The following is a 21,353-nucleotide window of genomic DNA, read 5'->3' on the forward strand; positions in this document are numbered from 1 at the left end:
ATTTTTTATTTTTTTTTGTTTCGATTTTTTAAAATTGAGTGGTTTGCTTTTTATTTTGTGCCCTTCTGTACTATTTAGATTTTTTAACCAAATTATTGAGCTGTATGTATATGTATATAAATATAGGACTATAAAAAGCAGAACCAAAATGGGAAAACTATTTATTTATTTATTTATTTATTTATTTATTTTTAAAGATTTTATTTATTCATTCATGAGAGACACACAGAGAAAGAGAGAGAGGCAGAGACACAGGCAGAGGGAGAAGCAGGCCCCACGCAGGGAGCCCGATGCAGGATTCGATCCCGGGACCCCAGGATCACACCCCAGGCCAAAAGCAGGCGCCAAACCGCCAAGCCATCCAGGGATCCCCAGGAAAACTTTTTAAATGAAAGATTCCATCGAGTTACTTATTTGATGGGATTTTTAAAAATCACATAAAGATGTTTTACTCTTCTAATTTTTGCCTTACATTGAGCTAGTCAAGTCAAGCAAATCAATACAGCTACAGGATGAACATGGTCAGAATGGACCCGCTCTCTCCATCACGACATCCTGAACTCTGTACTTTTCCAGCTACTCTGGCGAGAGCACAAACAGAGGGGTGATGTAATGTGATGTGATACGATGTGATGATCTGGTGCTGATTCCATTGCAGGCATGATCACACGACTCCGCCACCCTGTGTCGACCAAGGCCAACAAGGTTCCCACCTCCGTGTCCTTGGGAAATGGTATGGACAAACACTTGGGCTCTTAAACTCCATTTCCCACCATTTCTGGTTTAAAATTTATATATTATATATATATATTATATATAAATTATAGTTTTATTATTATTATATATATAAATTTATATATATACACATATATATATTTGCCGTTGCCTGTCCTTTCTTCTTCTGGGATTCTGTGCCTATTCAGGGGAGGCAGTGTTCAACCTTGTGTATTTAGGATAATGACATCCGCCCAGATCACAGTTTAGTTTGCTTTATTAAAAAAACTCTAATGATTATTTTACCAAGCTAAGAGCATCGAGCACGCTTTCACACCAGGTATTTCCAAGCTGCCTCTAGTTGGCAAAGTACCCTAAGCCTTTTGTCAAGAACTCTGGCTGCTTCAAGAAGAGTATTGTCCTGTTGGCATTATCGTGTGGTCAGAGAGGTCATATAAGACTGCCTCACGAAGGGTTTTTTGAAGCGATCAACTTAAAATCAAAAGTCTTGCTGTTCTTCATATTGTCAATATGAAACTCACTGGAGAAGTCCCTTGGGAAGCTGTTAGCCCCAAAGCCTTCCATTCTCATCCTGAAGAGTGTCTATAATGCCTCATTAGGAATATGGGAACTGAAGAGAGAAGAGATTACCCTCCTGAAGGAGCTGGGGAGTGGTCAGTTTGGAGTAGTCCACCTGGGCAAGTGGAAGGGCCAGTATGATGTTGCCATTAAGATGATCAAGGAGGGCTCCATGTCCGAAGATGAATTCTTCCAGGAGGCTCAGACCATGATGTAAGTTTCTCCTGAGGAATGGCAGTTTGGCCCTTACCGTGGGGGTGGGGCATTCACGCTAACAGGCCTGTCCCCAACATTTGCAAGGCCTAGAGCAAGAGTCCACATACGGCAGGTATTACTTAGAAGCTGTAAAGCAAGCTGACACACTGGTGGATAAAATCAGTTCTATGCTCCTACTTTAACGGGTAGACCTCTGTACCAACCTCAGAGGCCATATTCCAGTTTAGAATTCCCAAGACTCTTGGGAAACCAGCCTCTGGCACATGTCAGCCCTCAACCACCCACTCTACCCCTCACCTTACTCTTCCCACCCCAGCTCTGCCCTGCACTGTACTCAGTACTCAAGTGCAGACATAGCATTCAGTACCGCCAAGCTCCCTCTGTGTCTCCAACAGACAGCTGTCTATCAGCTAAGGATCTTGGTTAGGGGTAGGCACACCAATAGCATGGTTCACTCTTAGGGGGACTGGCCCAGGACGAGTCCACACAGTCCTGGAAGAGGCCTCAGGACTCCGTGGACAGGGGATTCCAGAGTCCTGGTACCCTAAGGGTGATCAAGAAAAAGGGATGCATGGGTGCTGAGTAGGTATGCCCTGGCCCTTCGGGGAGGTGCGTGGTGGGATGAGGAACAGAGTGGGGCTGTGGAAAGTACATGCCCAAGGGCAGGAGCCTCTAGGGGCCAGAACTAAGGCAAGATTGAAAACTAATGCCCTATGGACAATATCCTTCTCCTTCCTGGAACCAGTCTCACAGAACCCCTTTCTCACCCTACTTCCTTCCTCACCGGATAAATGAAGATGCACTTCCTAACGGGCCTTAGCTCCAAACAGATGTGTTCTTTTTCTCTTTGAACTGGCTCGCTCGAATGTTGTCTCTCTATCTCTATCTCTATCTCTCCCCCTCCCGCCCCCTGCTCTTACACGGAGCACCCAGGTGTGCCTGAGACTCTTCTGCTCTAGCACGGAAAGGCCTGTGATCCAGGAACCCCTCAGTCCCAGGCAAACTGGGACAGCTGGTCATCCTGCCTTTAGGGAACTGATCAACATGATACGAAGAGCAATGCCACAGCAGGATTTTGATCAAAGACAGTTGAGATCACGAAGCCTAGCCTGCTGCAGAGTAAGGGCCCTTTAAAAAAATTTTAAACACTTATGTGGCATTTACAGGCATCTCTCTGAGCACTTTATAAATATCAATGCATTCAGCCCTCCTAAGAAGCCTGCGACGGATGTACCATTGTTATCTTTGTATTATAGGAAGCTGAAGCACAGAAATGTTAAATAATGGGTCCAAGGTCACCATGCTAGTAAAAGTGGCAGAGCAGAGATGCAAACCCAGGCAGATATTCCAGTGTCCACTTCCTTAGTCATTCTCTCATGAAGACCAAAGGTACCAGGACAGTCAGAACTATCACTTTGACCATAATTGCAGAACTGTCTGGAAGCAGAGGTACCATGTGTAGATAGCCTTTGGCAAGGGCTGGCTTCACGGGCCACCTGCACCACCTTGAGGGCTGCCACATTTAGAAGGGCTCTGCACTTGGTTTACTGCTGTGATGTCCCCATCTTGAGATTCTCTATTTTTTTGAAGATTTATTTATTTGAGAGAGAGAGAGAGCATTTGAGTGGGGGGAGGGACAGAGAGAAAGGGAGAGAGAATCCTAAGCAGACTCCCTGCTGAGCGTGGAGCCCGACACAAGGTTCAATCTCATGACTCTGAGCTGAAATCAAGTCAGACACTCACTGACTGAGCCACCCTGACCCCACACCATTTTGAAATTCTGAATAATCCTTAAATAAATATTTTCATTTCATACCTGGTCCCTACAAATTATGTAGCCTGTCCTGCCTTTGGCAATTATACTGTCTTAAAACTGGGGAGGAGGCCTGTGATGTCCTCCTTTTGTAGGACAGAAAAATCTAGGGGAAACTCCTTTAGGTTTATAGTGTAACCCGTGTCATGGTGTACCTTTAAAACATAGTTTTTGCTACTAGATGGCTGGTAATCACGCAGAATCATGAAAAGTCATTAACAAATCACCTAGTCATAAAGAAGGAGGTCAAACTGTACCTGAAGAGGACAATGCTACCGCTCAGCTGATGGCCAATTTGAGGCCTATCGTGCGGGCAGTATCAGTTGCCATGGTGTCCCACCATGGGGCCCCTGGTCAGTGACTGAATTTGTTCACAGAACAGCTTTTATTGGGTGAGGGACCTTTGTCCCACCACTAGCCGCCCCCCCCCCCCGTAGGGAGCAATGCTGAGTTCCAGGTCGTTCTCTAAAAGAGCTGAAAGGAGGCATGACAGAGCTCATAGATAGCCTTGAGCAACCTGATAAGGCATGTCCCTAAACCAAGAAGGAAGAAAATAACTACTTAAATAGTTATAACTGGGGCACCTGGGTGGCTCAGTGGATGAGCATCTACCTTTGGCTCAGGTCGTGATCCCGGGGTCCTGGGATCTAGTGCTGCATCAGGCTCCCTGCATGGGGCCTGCTTCCCCTTCTGCCTGTGTCTCGGCCTCTCTCTCTGTGTCTCTCATGAAAAAAATAAATAAAATCTTTAAAAAAAACAAAAAATAATAAACAGTTGTAACTATAGAGAATATTTAATAAATGCTCATAAAAAAAATTCTAAAATCGACATGTTGGCTTTAGGTTTACTTTAAACACCTGAACATTAAAGAATTAGCCTGTACATTGATCAACTACATGGACAAGCGGATGAGCAGCGTAACAACTGAGCGTCTATATGTCATCACCTACCAGAAGGGCTATGTCATATCATTACTATTTTCTAAATTAATTATTGAAAGATAACGTGAGGTGCCTGGGTAGCTCAGTCGGTTAAGCGTGGGACCCGTGATTTCAGCTCAGGTCAGGATCTCGGGGTCATGGTATCAAGCCCCACATAGGCCTCCAAGTGGAGAGTTTGCTTGAGATTCTCTCTCATTCTCCCTGGGCCCCTTCCCCCACTTGTGTGTGCTCTTTCTCAAATAAATAAATCTTAAAAGAAAAAGAAAGATAATGTAACAATAATGTAAAACGAATTTAAAAAAAAAAAGAAAAGAAAGAAAACTCATGGCTAATCTCACTTCCCTAACATGGCAACTATTTTCATTTTTCCTGCACCCTTCACATTCTGATACAACTGTTTTTTGTTTTTTTTTTTTTTTTTGAGAATAAAAGTGCTTGGACTTCAAAACTTAGAAAGTTAAATGCTTTAGAGTGGAAGTGATTGCCCTCAGTGTGTGGCTCCCTCCACATCAGGCATGGAGGCTCTCTAGATGCCGGGAGACTCAATGAGATTTTTGAGGCAACAGACCCCTGTTCTGCTGGTTCTCTGTGGGAAAGGTGCACGGAGCACCCACAACTGCTAACTTGGTACTGGGGGTGTTGATGTCGTCTAAGAGGCAGATTTTTTTTTTTTTTTTGCTTTCAAAGGCTAATGCTCCCAGAATAAAATGCACAACGTTTTTCTCTCTTTCTTTGTTCAAGTAGAAGGGGGGGATTAAAACAAGCAAAAATGTGAGAGTGATTGTTTTTCAGAACATCTGGAAACCGGAGTGTGCAAATTCAGTAGTGAACTCTGCCAATCTGTCGTTTCCAGGAAACTCAGCCATCCGAAGCTGGTGAAATTCTATGGGGTGTGCTCCAAGAGATACCCCATATACATCGTGACCGAGTATATCACCAATGGCTGCTTGCTGAATTACCTGAAGAGTCACGGGAAGGGACTGGAGGCGTCCCAGCTCTTGGAAATGTGCTACGACGTGTGTGAAGGCATGGCCTTCCTGGAGAGCCACCAGTTCATACACAGGGACCTGGTAAGCAGAGCCGCTCAGGGCAAGCAAGCAGCGCAGCGTCCCCACCTGCAGTGACGGGGTCCTTGGGAAGGACATCAGGGGCGAGCGCTTCGCTCTTCCCGTGCCCACCTGTGACGTGCTCAAGCACATGACATTGTGTGATGAAAACCGCAATTGCAAAATAAGAGATTGGGAGGAGCGGCCGTCAGGACGCAGGTGGCCGTGTCCTGGTAGGAAGGAGAACAGGTGAAAGGGAAAGACTTTAGTCAGTGTCGGCGTCTCACCAGCATTAGGTGCCAGGTGGCCTTTGCCCCAGGAGGGCTCAGTGCTGGAGCGGCCTGGGAAACCCCAAAGGGGAAGGAGGCGACATCTGCGTGTGTCTTTGGCGGGGGGTGGGGGGGTGGGGGTGGGCAGGGCCTGGCTGGGTGGGAGCTGCTGTTTATCTTTAGGGGTCCCCTTGAGCTCCCGAAGGCAGGCTGCCATCCCGCCAGGCCAGGGCGGCGAAGGAACCTTCTGGAAATAACGCTTCCCTTCTTGCCCACGAGCTGAGGCTCTGTGTTTAACGCAACGTCCTTCGGGCCGTTTGGCCGGGTGGGTGCGTGCGTGAAGATACGCAGGGGAGCACGTCTTCGCCCCGAAAGCTGCAGAATTGCCAAGGAGAAAGTGCCTCAACATCTGGGGGGTGCGATTGGCAATGTCAGGTTCCGTGAGGACTCCGCCAGCGGGAAGGAAGACGCTGGATTCTGGTGTCCGGAGATTCCGGGCCACTCTGACCACGTGGGGATTCTGTTTTTCTTCCAAAGGCGGCTCGGAACTGCTTGGTAGACAGCGACCTCTCGGTGAAAGTGTCGGACTTCGGAATGACCAGGTAAGCCACCGGGCGGCGACGCGGTGACACGTGGTTGCCCACCAGTGTGAACTGAACCACAGGACTTCTTTGGAAATAAGGCCCACATGAGGCAAACGAAGATTGTACAACTAGCAGATGATTCATGAATCACATACATAATATACAAGCATATATAAATAGAAGTATATGAAATATATAGGACTATATATAAACATATAATTATATATATAATTTATATGCAAATTTTTGAGATATATATGATTATATATTTAGTTATATAATATAACTTATATTAAATTATAAAATAACTTTTATGATATATAATTATAATAATTATATGATTTTTATAATAATTTTTAATGATATATAATAATATAATTTTTTAGATTATAATAAAATTATATATAAATTTATATTTTTATATATATAATTTTTATATAGAATTTTATATATAATTATAAAGTATAAAATAAATACTGATAAATATAAATATCATAAAGTTTAAAATAAACACTAGTAAATAGTAATAAATATTCAGATGTAATGTGTTATAGCCAGATTATTGGCATAAACACATTTTTTATGTATGTATTTTAACTCAAGCAGGGTTCCTTCAGCCCTTTCTGTATACTTGTTAATATTCATTCAAATAGGCATAGCGCTAACACTAGGAAAGTTTTCATTGTCATGTCATTAACTATTCTGTATAACCAAGTAAGGCATGAAAGTAGACTTTGAGATTCTGTTAGTTGGCATTCTAGCACTTTATCATTTAGAGAAATTATTTTATGGTAACAGTTTAAAGACATCTTCCATTATCTTTATTATGGATCTTCAGAGGCACTTTTCCTGGTTTTACAGAGGAAACAAAGATGCACACGTTGGCCTTTCCATTCAGCATTTACCGGGCACCTACATAATGCCGAGGCCCCGTGGGAGATCCTGATATGGACGGCATAGTCCCTGCCCTCAGAATCATCAGCTTAGTCCAGAGGGCAAGTAGATGTCAACATTAAGACAAAATACAGCTAGAAAGTTGTGTCAATTCAACCTAAACTCACACAATTCTGAGGAGGAATAGTATAGCTTCAAAGAAGCCTGAAGAGTGGACTAAGCCTACCTCTATATTTAGTGTACCCAGCCCTAAAACACCGTAAGAGTATCTGTTTTTTTTTTTAAGTTCATTTATTTTTTTTAGTAAGCTCTACACCCAGTATGAGCCTCAAACTCACTACCCTGAGATCATGAGTCACATGCGCCTCCAGCTGAGCCAGCCAGGCGCTCCAGGAGGATCTGTTTTTGAAGTCTTCTCCAAAATTCAATACTGAGAAGTGCTTCTCTTCTGGGACACCTCAACATGGTCGAGATGTCCCATTAGCTGTGTGCTACTTGCCGTCCCCCCAGCCGCCGTACACTGAGCCTCCTACACCGATTCTCCAAATGTGTAGCTCTCCAAGTGTGAGAGAAAGCGCTGCGTACGGCTTCATAGGGCAAGGAGAAGCTCCTAGGACAGGGAAACTGATCCCCACCTGCTCTCATAGTGGGAATACTGGCTGGTATGCTGGCATCCAGGGAATATACTTGTCAAGTTCTTTGAGGCTGAGAAAAAGGGAGACATGAGGTCTTGCTCTGAATAAGGAATCCTGGAGGCCATGGAACAGGCCCTGTTGCTCATGAAGTCCTGTGCTGCCACCATTCAGAAGCCTGTGACTTCACTTGAGCCTGATGACTCAAAGGAAAGTTTAAGCCATGAGCAGAACCCAGTGCCAGGGGAGTTTCTGGGTGTCTTGTGGTGTCTAGAGTTGCTGAGGGGGTCTGGGAAGGGAAGTATGGAAGGTGCTTTATGTAATCCCGTGAAAGTGTACTTTATTATTGCTATTAGTATACCTATTCTATTCATAATATAGTCAAAAATTAAATATTAATATAGTATTCATATAATATTAATATTGTTAATATTTCAAAGAATGATTTTCAAAACCGGATTTTTCTGACATTTTAAATTACAGTATATACCTCTAACACATTTTCAGTGTGTATAGTTTTCCCATGAAGTACATCCAAAATTTCAGTTTCCATATCTTTCATTTTCCTTTTTTAAAAAAGAAATTATTCATTTTATTATTGTTCATTTTATTCATTTAAAAAAAGAAATTATTCACTTTTATTATTCGTTTTAGAGGGAGAGAGAGCCAGAGCGAGTGGGGGAAGGGCAGATGGAGAGGGAGAGAGAATCCCAAGTGGGCTCCCGCGGAGCACAGAGCCAGCTGTGGGGCTGGATCCCATCACCCTGAGATCATGACCTGAGCCGAAACCAGGAATTGGGCGCTTGACCAACTGAGCTACCAGGCGCCCCTCATTTTCCTTTTTTCTTAAGAGTCCTTATTTATTTGCTTTTTTCTAGGCAAATATATGAGGTTCCCCTCTATTAGTTATAGAACTAAGAGATAGATGCTTCTTGTGAGAAATATAGCAAGAGCATAGAAGGTAAAAAGTAGAATCTGCCCCGCCTTCCCCTTATTTTCAGCAGTAGGAGTAACTACTGCTAACACATTTGACAGATGTCCTTTCATACCTCATTCCGAAGTATACCCAATCATATACACAAATATGTGCATTTATTGTTTGTTCCCACAAAGACAGATGAAGGGGATTAAGAGTACACTCGCTTTGAAGAGCCCCGAGTAATATATGGAGGTGTCAGATACTATATTGTACACCTGAACCTAATGCCACACTGTATATTAACTATACCGGAATTAAAATTTTTTAAAATGGAATTACATTATATGTATCTACTTTTGCATGTACCCATTTGCCATGGGCATTCTTTAATTTTGGGAAATATCGAGCTCCCTTGTTCCTTAAATGGCCACGTACTGTTCTGCTGCATTACTGTGCTTTAGCATATTTAATTGCTCCTCGACAGGTGGAAATTGAGGTTGCTTCTATTTTTATCATTATTATACAGTGCATATCCTTGAATATATATTTTTAAGGTCTCGATGTCTCCAGAGGATACTGTCCTTCATCATTGCTTGTAACAGCAGATCAGAAGCAACTTACAAGGTGAAACCCTACAACGTTAGTCCATAGGAGCGAATACTATTCAATCATTAAACACGATGCCGCGCAAGCAAATGTAACCACGTAGGGAAAATGCTCTTGTGATGCCGTTAAAGGAAAAAGCAAACCTTAGCACGAAAGAAACCCAATTTTGTTCACATTATACGTAGGACAAAAGATTGGAAAGTACCAGCAAGCGCGCATTACAAATTATCTTCAGGGTGAGATCCTGAGTCATTCTATTTTTACATTTTTTCGTGTTTTTCTATGTTCATCAAATGTTTTGCATTCAGATATTGGTACCTGCCAAGGGGGATGTGATTTTTCCAAAGCCTACAGGCCAGAAGCGGCCTTTGGGTAAAGCTACACGTTGCAAGGAGGCAGGAGACCTAGAGAAGCAAGGCTCCCCCCTCCCCAGACAGCAGGGCTCTGCGGCCCCCAGCACCCAGCCTGCAGAGGCCTCTCACTCTGCACGGCCCGGGGCCTGAAGCTCTGTGTGCACCTTTGTCCCCGCAGGTATGTTCTCGATGACCAGTACGTCAGCTCAGTAGGAACAAAGTTCCCGGTCAAGTGGTCAGCCCCAGAGGTGTTCCACTACTTCAAATACAGCAGCAAGTCAGACGTTTGGGCATTCGGTAAGAACTTGGCCACACGGGCCCCAGCCCCGTTTCGTAAGCTCGCTTCCCCAACAGGAAACCGCAAGAGCAGCAAACATCCATTCTTAGCAGAAGCCCCGAGCGCTGACGAAACGCCCCAGGGGCCTGAGCTAGAGATGGAAGAGGGTGCTGACCTGTGCTGGGCCGCGTCGGGCTGTCACTGTCACCGTAGGAAACCTGCATCCTGCTAGCGTCTTTGTATCGAACCGTAGGAGATACAAGCTCTTCCACTGGAGATTTCTATCTTTTTCTTTTTTTAAGATTTTATTTATTGATTCATGAGAGACACACACACAGAGAGAGAGAGAGGCAGAGACACAGGCAGAGGGAGAAGCAGGCTCCACGCAGGGAGCCCGATGCGGGACTCGACGCCAGGACCCCAGGACCTGAGCCAAAGGCAGACGCTCAACTGCTGAGCTTCCCCCTCTAACAGTCTTTGGAGAGGAGCCCTTAAAAACTAGAACCGAGTTTGCGTGAAACCCAAAATGTTGAAGGGCTTGAGATGTAGTCTTGGACGTCCTGCGTGAAAGCAGCTGTGACCACCATCCCCTTTGGCATCGACCAACCCTTTGGGCATGCCTGGTGCAAGCCCCAAACACGGCTCGGTGCTGTGTGCAGCATCCTCATTAAAATCCATCACTAGATCAAGGGTCAGCAAACCTTGGCCCAGGACCAAACCCGGTGGCCTGTTTCTGTAAATAAAGTTGTCCTGGAGCAAGCCTTGCCCACTCGTTCCTGTATTGTGTCTTATTTCCTACTGTAACCGCAGAGTGGGGTAGTTGCCAGAGATGCTGTACCACCTACAGAGTTTAAAAATACCTGCTATGTGACCCTTCACAGAAAAGGTTTGCTGACCCCTATTTTATTAAAGAGCCATACTGAAATTGAGTAAAGGTAATTAGAGAACAGAAATGATTCTTAAGTTGTGATTTGGTAGATTTTCTGATCTTTCTACGCTACGAGAAACATCAGGCCTGCTTACGATCACTGTCAGAGGGATCCAGGGTAAATTATCCAAATTATCATAAAGTTACGGATATATGAACTGCAACTGACACCTATTACATGTCTATCTTGGTCCATAAGCATAACTTGACTTTTTGACTTTTCATATGACATCCAAAAGACTGCATGAGTAAAAGAAAATTTAGTTAGCCATTTATTTTTTTATACGACACACATTTTTAAAATACTACTTTTGTCAAAGTAGTACCGTTCACTTAAAAAAATAATTCAATGTACACAGAAGAAAGAAAAGCCACGAAGATAGCATTGTGGTGAATACTTGACATCCTTTTGGGCTGATTAACTTGTCAAAATTAGTTTCACTCTCCGTGTGTTGATACGCCTTATGAAAGATGCTTTTAAAACTCAGTATCCTTACTCAAGAGTTACAGTTTGTTTTTGACCAAAAAGTGGCATCACCCGGCCTGATTACTCCCCGGACGCACTAGAAGTTGGCTCCGGGTATTTTCTGGCTATTTGCAAACACTAAATCCATTCGGAAGTAATTTGTTTCCAATGAGGACATTCAAAATGGACCAGGGCCTCAACAATTCTCAAAGGAGAGGAGGCCCCACGGATATTTGAAACAATTTTGGGATAAGTGGATGACCTTCAAAGACAGAACTGTGAAGGGAGCAGTATACTCTCGGATGGCTGTTTTAGAAGGTTGTTTGAAAAAAAAAAAATACAGGGCAGCCAGGATGGCCCAGCGGTTTAGCACCGGCTTCAGCCCAGGGCCTGATCCTGGAGTCGTGGGATCGAGTCCCACGTCGGGCTCCCTGTGTGGAGCCTGCTTCTCCTTCTGCCTCTCTCTCTCTCTGTGTGTGTGTGTCTCATGAATAAATAATAAAATCTTAAAAAAAAAACAGCCACAGCAACTTGTAATATTGCCTTATTGTAAATACTTTACATAAAATCTGTGGCCCTGAAAGTCAAAGAAATTTTGAAGTTAGTCCTTCAGGTACGGTTCTAGAATAATTTTCTTCCTTCTTACTTATTTCTGGCTGCCCAAAGTTTCGAAGCTGGCCGACTGTTGAAATCCTGCGGCTAGGCCAGGACGACAGCACCTTGGCCACCACTCAGGGAGCACGCGTAGTGGCCGGTGCTTTCTCCTAGCCGTGCTCGCGGCAACCCTGGGACGTGCAGCCCCCCTCCCCGGGGTGGAGACGGGAGCGTGCTCGGAGGGTGGCTTAGGCGCTGCCCGGCCTGTAAGCGGCAGAACCGAGCTCAAGGCCACAGCCGCCGCGGCCAGGACCCCGTATCTAGACCTGGAGTCCGCGGTGGCCTCCGAGGGGCTTCGGGATACCGTGAACATCCAGAGAGCGAGCACAGACGTGCCGTGCATTCACGTTCCCGAGAGAGAGCCAGTGGTGGTGATCAGAGTCTCAAAAGGACACCTGACCCACAACATACCAGGGACCATCGAGGCAAAAGGAGGAATTTTGTCAGTGATCTCACCTGTAAATCCGCTCGGGCGGCCGATTTGACGGGGCGGTGAGACGTGGCACAGCCGCCAAGGCAGAGAGAAAGGAGGGGCTGGGCTGGGGTTGTCTGTCCGGGGGTGTGGGGGGACGAGGCCCCAGCCGCCTCTCGGAAGCACCCCGGAATCTTGGCCCCAAGTAGCCCCCCTGCAGCTGCCTTCGCCGATGGCCCGCTGGCCAGCAAGAGGAGGACCGTGGAGAAGAGACAGTGGGCTCCGGAGGCGAGGGCACAGGGCCACCGTCCACGCCCGGGCCTCTGGCTAGGACTGGTTCCCCGGGCTCCCTCGCCCCGGCCCGGAGCCTCCCCGAGCCGCCGTGGGAGGCCCCGCTCCACAAAGCCTGCACCTGCTGACACGGCCTTTCCCTTTGTCCGCCGGCCGCCCTCCGTGTGCTGTAGGGATCCTGATGTGGGAAGTGTTCAGCCTGGGGAAGCAGCCCTACGACCTGTACGACAACTCGCAGGTGGTTGTGAAGGTCTCCCAGGGCCACCGGCTCTACCGGCCCCAACTGGCGTCGGACACCGTCTACCAGATCATGTACGGCTGCTGGCACGAGGCAAGTGCACCCCGGGGGGCTGGCGGCGGGTGCGCCCAGGGCGGTTGCCCAGGACCCGTGGGCCGGGCCGCTTTGACTGAAGCGCCTGCCCCGGGCGGGCCCGGCGGGCCTCAAGCGTTCGGGATTGAAACCCAGCAGCGCGGCAGCGCAGGTGCAGGTGCAGGGGCTACCAGCGTAACAAGCCACTTAACGTCCAGCACTGTTTGAAGAACTTCATAAATATATATTTTTTAAAGATTTTATTTATTTATTCATGAGAGAGAGAGAGGCAGAGACACAGGCGGAGGGAGAAGCAGGCTCCACGCAGGTAACCTGACGTGGGACTCGATCCCGGGACTCCAGGATCACGCCCCGGGCCCAAGGCAGGTGCTAAACCACTGAGCCACCCAGGGATCCCCAAGAACTTCATAAATATTAACCCATTTGTTCATCAGGCAACATACTAGGAAGTATGTGCTATCGCGACCGGAACTAAGAGGAGAGAGGCAGCCCGGGGGGCTCAGCAGTTTAGCGGCACCTTCAGCCCAGGGCGTGATCCTGGAGACCCAGGATCGAGTCCCACATCAGGCTCCCTGCATGGAGCCTGCTTCTCTCTCTGCCTCTCTCTGTGTGTGTCTCATGAATAAATAAATAAAATCTTAAAAAAAAAAAAACTAAGAGAAGAGGAAACAGACCCAGCGAGGTTAAGTGACTTGCCCAGGGTCACACAGCTGGGCTAGCGTCAGAGTCCCTGTTCTTAACCACAACACCGTGGGGTCTCTCCTGAGATAGAATACGTGTCGTGGAGAACCTATGAGCACGCGTGGGCAATGCATAATGGACACCAGTCCCTCCTCTCTTCCCATGCTCCCCGATGGTGACGAAACCATTCCGTGCACTTGGGGAATAAGAGGGTGTGTGGCAGTAGTCATGGAGCTCACGTGGCAGGGGACTGACTCACAAACCATCTACGATGTCCGTAGAACTAAGGGGGGTGGATGGTAAGGAAATACGAAGCTCCATCTCTGTCCTCAGGGAAGTCAGTCTTTACACACACCTGTGCACGCGTGTGGGCACACCTGCACACACACACGCCCCACTGTGAGATTGGAAACACCCAGCAGTTTCTAATTATACGTGCAGCATAGAAATGTAGGCAAGTGCAGAAAGAGGTCAGAGGAGAGCACTGTTATCTGAGCCAGGTCAGGGAACCTCAGCAGTGTCCACAGTCAGGTGAGTGGAGACGTGGTCAAGGGTGTCCAGGGGAGACCGGCACAACCAAGGTGAGGAGGCCAGAAGGAGCAGGGTGTGCTCGGCTGTAGCTACCGTTGGAAGGGCTGGGAATTAGTCGGAGGAAGAGGTCTGGTCCGGATGCTGCAGACTGAACCCCAGGGAGAGGAGTGTGAGTTTTGCTTTTTTACAGGCAATGGGGAGCCATGGAAGACTTTAGAGAGTAACTTGATAATAGGGGACTTTTAAGAACATTAATTGAAAAGCCCAAAGTTTGTAGCCATTATATGCTACTGCCTCGTCGACAGAGGGCCTGATGTCGTATTCCTGTATTCATTCCTCCACCAGTAGAAGGCAGATGGGTGTCATGGCTAAGCACGTGCACTGTGGAGCCAGAATGCCGGGGACCAATACTAGCTGTGTGACCTTGTATAAGCCTCCTACCATCTCTGTGCTTTACCAAAAAGTAGCCCTCTGCTCATAGGATTTAAAAAAAACATTTTATTTATTTATTAATGAGAGGCACAGAGAGAGAAGCAGAGACACAGGCAGAGGGAGAAGCAGGCACCATGCAGGGAGCCCCATGCGGGATTTGATCCCAGGACCCTCAGGGTCACACCCTGAGCTGAAGGCAGCCGCTCAGCTGAGCCACCCAGGCGCCCCCCCCATCATAGGATTATTGTGTGGGTTGCATGAGTTAATATTGTCAAGGCCTCAGAGCAGTGCCTGAACCACAGTAAGTGCACCTCGTGTCTGTGGTTGTAGGTTCACAGGGCCCCTGTGCACCAGGCGCTCGGCGGGGTGCTAGGAAGAACTTGCCGCACACGACGTAGAGCTTCTGTCTTGTGTTGGAGCCTCGAGTCCCCCACTGGCCGAGTTGCTGGCTGTATCACACAATAATACTTGATCCTTTCGCCTGACACCATCCCCTGGGATGGGGGCGCTTCATGATTTCCCACCCTATGGCACCTCGCTTGCTAAATGAGGCCCCCCACCCCTCGCACCCCTATGTAGCGCCTATGGTGCTGAGGGCCGCGGGCAGCGCTGGGCAGTCCGGTGGGGCCAGAGCAGAGTTAGAGACCTGCCGCTGCCCCCAAGCAGGCTGACTTCGTGCTGTCACGCGTCCGATGGAGAAGAGGAGCAGACAGGGATTTGGAGTCGAAGGCCGGAACCTGCCTGGCCTTTCCCACTCCAGCTCCTGGGACTAAGGCCAGGAGCAGATGGATGGGGCGGCCCCCAAACGGGAGCAAACTGCCTTCTTCCCACAGTCGGTCTGTTGAGATGGCTTTGCACAGAGACAATCCCGGGTCGAAGGTTCTGCACGTATCATTTTGTACATTTTGGTCTCCCACTTTTAAAATATCCTCTTTCACAATTTTTAGAAGCACATTCACAATTTCCGTTAGATTCCAATTTATCTTTCCCACAGTTCTCTGCACAAAAGTGAGTGTGTACATACGTGTGTGCTTCCCTTTCTTTCTTATAAGAAGAGGAGCATACAGGTTCCCTCTACGGGGTCGGTGCCCCTCCACCAGCGTGGGTATTTTCCCACCAGCTCGCTGACACAGACCATTGTCAAGCTTCTGGATTTCTGCCAATCTGAGAGAGGAGAGATGGCCTTTTAGTGCAGCTTGTATATGTACATCTTTCATCACAAGTGAGGTATATTTTTAAGGGCACTTGGGATATCTTAGAATTAGACAGCGTTTCTTTTCCCTTTGTTCTATCAGGCTTTTGATTTCCCTCACCTCGATTTTAAAGACCCCTTTATAAATTAAAGAGATGAGCACTTTATCTGTGAGAGTTGTCAATATTTTCTCCCAGTTTGTCATTTATCTTTTGGTTTCATTTATGGTTGTTTTTGCCTTGCAAAGGATTTTTTTTAAATATTTTTTAAAATTTTTATTTATTTATGATAGTCACAGAGAGAGAGAGAGAGAGAAGCAGGCTCCATGCACCGGGAGCCCGATGTGGGATTCGATCCCGGGTCTCCAGGATCGCGCCCTGGGCCTAAGGCAGGCGCCAAACCGCTGCGCCACCCAGGGATCCCTGCCTTGCAAAGGATTTAAAAAAATAGAGTTGACTGTATTAACATTGGCTTTTATTGCTTCTGGAAACCGAGTTAAAGTTGGATAGGCTTCCCCAGCCCCTGATTAGAGTAGCATTCACTCAGATTTTCCTCTAGTATTTTTATGGCTTCACTCTTTCACATTTAGGTCTCCGATCTAGTGTGCTTGTTGCAGTATATGGTGTGAAGCATGGATCCAAGGATGTCATTTTCTAAATGACTACGTGCTTGCTGCAGCACCATTTATTAAAAGACCATGTCATCACGAGGGATGAGATACCATCTAACAGTGCCGAAATAGCTAACAGAGGAGATTTCCATACACATTTGGGGTTATTTGGGGACTTTCTCTTCTGTTCTCTGATCTCTATTCATGTTCTAGCACTGCATTGTTCTAATTATAGAGGATTTCCAATACGTGTTAATCCTAGGTAGGCTAGTACTCCCTCATTACTCACCTTTTTTATACTTTTCCTAGCTATTTTTACAGACATTTTTAAAAATTGAGTTTAATTTTTTAAGTTTTAGTCCCAATGTAGTTCACCTACAGTATTACATTCATTCCAGGTGCTATTTCTGCATACTTTAAAAAAATCTATGAACTAGAGGGTCAATTTGTTCAGCTTGAAACTAACTTGTTCATCTTTTGGAGGAGATTGTGTTTAGTTTATATTTTAACTAGGGAAATTTGACATCTTTGTGATATTGATTTGTCCTCTTCAGGAACAAGTAACGTTTTTCTATGTGTGTAAGTCTACATTTGTCCTTTTCATCAGTGTTGACAGTTGTCCTCATTTTGGGGGCTGTGTTTCTGTTTTTATTTTATTTTGGTGTCGTTGCTACTCCAAATGGGGTTTCCTCTTCCATCGCGTCTTCTGACTGGTTCTTGTACATGTACCTGAAGAATATTGATTTTGTATGTTAATTTTGCAGACTGCTCTCCGGGTGAATTCCTTATCATTTGGGTTGGTTCTATCATTCATTCTCCTGGTTTTTCCAGGCATACAACCATATCTTATGCAAATAAAGAGACTTACTGTTTCTTTTCCACCTCTTAGGGCTCTAGTTGTTTTGTCTTTAGTGGAAATGTCCATAGTGTGTCCATGCTTAAAAAGTCACTAGCTTTAGGACTGAGGTACACATATCTTCAATATTTTATTTTTAATCATAATTTTCATAAACTAAGCCTTTGGGTTTTTCTTTTATTTAGCTTCCAGAAAAGCGTCCCACATTTCAGCAACTCCTGTCTTCCATTGAACCACTTCGGGAAAAAGACAAGCCTTGAAGAAGAAATGAGGAGATCTGATGAGAAGGACCGTCAATGCTGGCCAACATTTTCATTCCTTTTAAGGAAAGTAGCAAGGCGCAAACCATGTAATTTAGCTAATCGCATTCTGTATACTGTTTGCCTCTTGTATTATCTCAAAATGAACAAGGTAAGAAACAAAAGATTTCCTTGACATTTAAGTCAAATTAGTAGTTTTGTGTATGCTGCTCTTTATATTATTATACTTCCCAGCCTACAGCAGAAGCACATTTTCTGATTGTGGTAGACAGAGTGTGTACCATGTGTAAAGATTGAACAGAATTGAAAAATTCTTTGTTGGATATTTGTTCTTTTCCTTATATCATCACTATCACGATAATTAAATACGTTGTTAACAAGTACCAAAATGTGGACATTTGTCTTCATGTTTTATTGCTGTCAAACTTTAGCATGTATGCAAATCAAAAGGAGGGTTCATTAAAACAGATTCCTGGGGCACCTGGGTGGCTCAGTTGGTTAAGCATCTGCCTTTGGCTCAGGTCATGATCCTGGGGTCCTGAGATGGAGAGACCCGCATCTGGGGCTCTCCCTGCTCAGCAGGGAGCCTGCTTCTCCATCTCCCTCTGCCCCTCTTCCCCTACTTGTGTTCTCACGCTTTGCTCTCTCTCTTCCTCTCTCTCTCTCTCTCTCTCTCTCTCTCTCTCAAATAAACAATTAAATCCTTTAAAAAACCCACACAGATTCCTCAGGAACTACTCCAGAGATTCTGGTAGAGGAGGTCTGAGTGCAGCCTGAGAACATGTATTTTTAACAAGCTTCCAAATGTTTCTGTGCTGTCTGTCCGGTGTGCCCTAGGGGCCTCCTTATATGGGGGGGCATCAGTAGGTGGTGCATAATTTAATGCAAATGACTCTACTCTCATCTGACTTCCAGATTAGAACAATGACTCTTTGTGTCATGTATATATGCCATGCAAATACAAAACTAAAATTAAGGAATATTCAAGAATATAGCAAATACATTTCCACAAAGAACAGATTGTAAAAGATGCTAAGGTAAACTTGATGCCTTTTTTTAGCCTAATCCTTATCAATTTGGATACCGTGTAACCACAGTCTTCATTCTAGAATTGATTGTTGCCTTCTAATCATTTTCAACCCTTGAGTTTGGGTTCCAGGGTTTCTGGCTAGTTTGGTGACTGGCATTTCTATTTCAGTCTTGTATCTTGACACAGAGGTACAAAAGTACTATTTCAGTGTCTTGTGGTGATTACTAAAAGGTACTTTTGCTTTAAACCATTCCTGGGACTCCCCTCCTTCACAGCTTGCTGCTGAGCCCATAGGTTTTCCATCTCTTTTGAAGCACCTTGCTGTCTTTTCTGCAACGTCAAGGAGGGAAAGAGAAAGGCTCTGTGGAGGCACAATCACACTGAAAAGACACCCTAAGTGCTGCTCCTCATCTCTGGATGGAAGTTAACCATCTCCCTTAAGAGATCCTCATATTAAAAAAAAAAGAGAGAGATCCTCATATTGTCTCATTCCACTGACTCCATCACCTCCCAACTGTTTCTGATGATCTCTCTTGGTTGTTTCTTCACATGTAAATGCGGATTCCTGTGTTTCCAGAATTGACTTTTGATAGTAGTTTCCTGTTGGTTTTTTTTTTTTACAGAGGTGCACAAATATCAATTTATAATGAAATGGAACTTTGTTTTTTTAATGATTTTATTTATTATTTGACAGAGAGAGAGAGAGGGAGCACAAGCAGGGGGAGCAGCAGAGGGAGAGGGAGAAGCAGGCTCCCTGATGAGCAGGGAGCCCAATGTGGGGACTTGATCCCAGGACCCGGAGGTCATGACCTGAGCCAAAGGCAGATGCTTAACTCACTGAGCTGCCCAGGCACCCGGTAGTATGGTCTAGATAAAAAATGTTGGGGGGAAGCGCCTGGGTGGCTCAGTCAGTTGAGCATCTTTTTTAAAAAAAGATTCATTTATTTATTTGAGGGGGGGTGTGAGTGAAAGGGTAGAGGGGCAGAAGGAGAGAGAGAGAATCTCAAGCAGACTCCCTGCTGAGCAGGGAGCCTGACATGGGACTCAAGCCCAAGAGTCTGAAATCATGACCTGAGCCTAAGACAGATGCTTAACCAACTGAGCCACCCAGGCACCCGAAATGGAACTTTAAGAACAACCACTAGGGCATGTATACATTCAGCGAGCATTTCTTTAGTGAGTACTGTGTGACGGCTTCTTTCCTACCCAAGGGAAAAGAAGGAACAAGTAACTCAATCCCTCCTCCTCAACGGGCCCTTGTGAAGTCTGTTTTCCTTTCTTCTATTTATTTTTATGTATTTGTTTTTATTTATTTTTAAAGATTTTATTTATTAATGAGAGACACAGAGAGGCAGAGACATAGGCAGAGGGAGAAGCAGGCCCCTCACAGGGAGCCCCATGTGGGACTCAATCCCCAGACCCAGGATCATGCCCTGAGCCGAAGGCAGACACCCACCTGCTGAGCCACCCAGGCATTCCTATGTATTCGGGATTTTTTTAAGATTTTATTTATTTATTCATGAGAAACGCAGAGAGAGAGAGAGGCAGAGACACAGGCAGAGGGAGAAGCAGGCTCCATGCAGGGAGCCTGACATGGGACTTGATCCTGGGTCTCCAGGATCACACCCTGGGCCAAAGGCAGGTGCTAAACCGCTGAGCCACCCAGGCTGCCCTGTATTTGGTTTTTAAAAAACAATTCTCTTTATAACAAAATATATGCTTATTGCAAGAATTCAAACAGTACAGAATCCTCTACTGTGAAAAGAGCCAAAGCCTTGCTTATAAGCCTAGCTTTCAAAACCAAGTCAAGCAAGATTTTTAAGATATTAGTAGAGGTTTATAAGAAAGTCAGCCCAGTGATGCTAAGAGGAGCCGAGTAAAGGAATACTCATACCACATAAAACATGCATAATTTTGAAAATGCTATTTAATCGTGTTTCATGATGATATCTAACATTTGCTGCTACTGTTTTAAGCCAGGGGACTGCTTACGTGCTCTTGGAAATGAAGAAAAGGTCATCCTCCCTTGACTTGGCTAACTGATCCACCATGACCATTATCTCCATAGAATCTATTTTATTTTTTTAAAGATTTTATGTATTTATTCATGAGAGAAACAGAGAGAGAGGCAGAAACATAGGCAGGGGGAGAAGCAGGCTCCATGCAGGGAGCCCGATGTGGGACTCGATCCTGGGACTCCAGGTTCATGCTCTGAGACGTTCAACCACTGAGCCACCCAGGCGTCCCTATTTTATTTTTTTTAATTTATTTATTTTAGAGAGAGGGTGAGAGAGTGAGCAGCAGGGAGAAGAGAAGCAGAGAGAGAGATGGAGAGAGAATCTCAAGCAGACTCCCCAAAGCTGGGCTCAAAGCTGGGCTCCATCCCACGACCCTGAGATCGTGACCTGAGCCAAAATCAAGAGTCAGACCCTTAACTCACTGAGCCACCCAGGTGCCCCTCTCCATAGACTGTATTAAGTACAAAGTTACTCTAACATTATGCTGGTCACCACAGAGAGTGAGTTGATGAGTAGAGTTTGGATATTTTCATCTACTTTGAATCAGTCTTCGGTGTGTAGTGGATGCTGTGCTCAGAACTGGGCTGGATTCTGAGATGTACAAAAGGAGTGTTAGGCTTGGTCCCTAACCTGATGGCGTAAACAATCTTAACACACCTCTTTTTAGATTGGTCTTACAGCTGCATTGTACAATAAAGCAATTTAAGAAATTGGGACACATTCCAAGACGTTTGAGAAGTTAAGGGTCTCAGGCAGGCAGATGGAAGGGAAAAGCAGATAGAAGCCCCAGCACATAAGTACACTTGAGACCGCAGGAG

At 45.7% G+C, this 21,353-nt stretch overlaps 1 protein-coding gene across 2 annotated transcripts in view; it reads left to right on the forward strand.

Annotated features, from left to right (window-relative positions):
* Positions 1-17,860, forward strand: part of BMX (BMX non-receptor tyrosine kinase) — a 51,882-nt gene extending 34,022 nt beyond the window's left edge. For both annotated transcript variants that reach the window (XM_055338183.1, XM_055338184.1), the window contains exons 13-19: positions 659-733; positions 1,335-1,506; positions 5,117-5,333; positions 6,116-6,180; positions 9,745-9,863; positions 12,768-12,925; positions 17,413-17,860. In XM_055338183.1, the coding sequence (XP_055194158.1) occupies positions 659-733; positions 1,335-1,506; positions 5,117-5,333; positions 6,116-6,180; positions 9,745-9,863; positions 12,768-12,925; positions 17,413-17,487 (881 nt within the window). In that variant the 3' untranslated portion in view covers positions 17,488-17,860. The remainder of the gene's footprint in view (positions 1-658; positions 734-1,334; positions 1,507-5,116; positions 5,334-6,115; positions 6,181-9,744; positions 9,864-12,767; positions 12,926-17,412) is intronic.
* The last annotated feature ends 3,493 nt before the right edge of the window (positions 17,861-21,353 follow it).

This window comes from Nyctereutes procyonoides, unplaced genomic scaffold (genome assembly GCF_905146905.1).
Source record: "Nyctereutes procyonoides isolate TBG_1078 unplaced genomic scaffold, NYPRO_anot_genome, whole genome shotgun sequence".
In the NCBI taxonomy this organism is placed as follows: domain Eukaryota; kingdom Metazoa; phylum Chordata; class Mammalia; order Carnivora; family Canidae; genus Nyctereutes; species Nyctereutes procyonoides.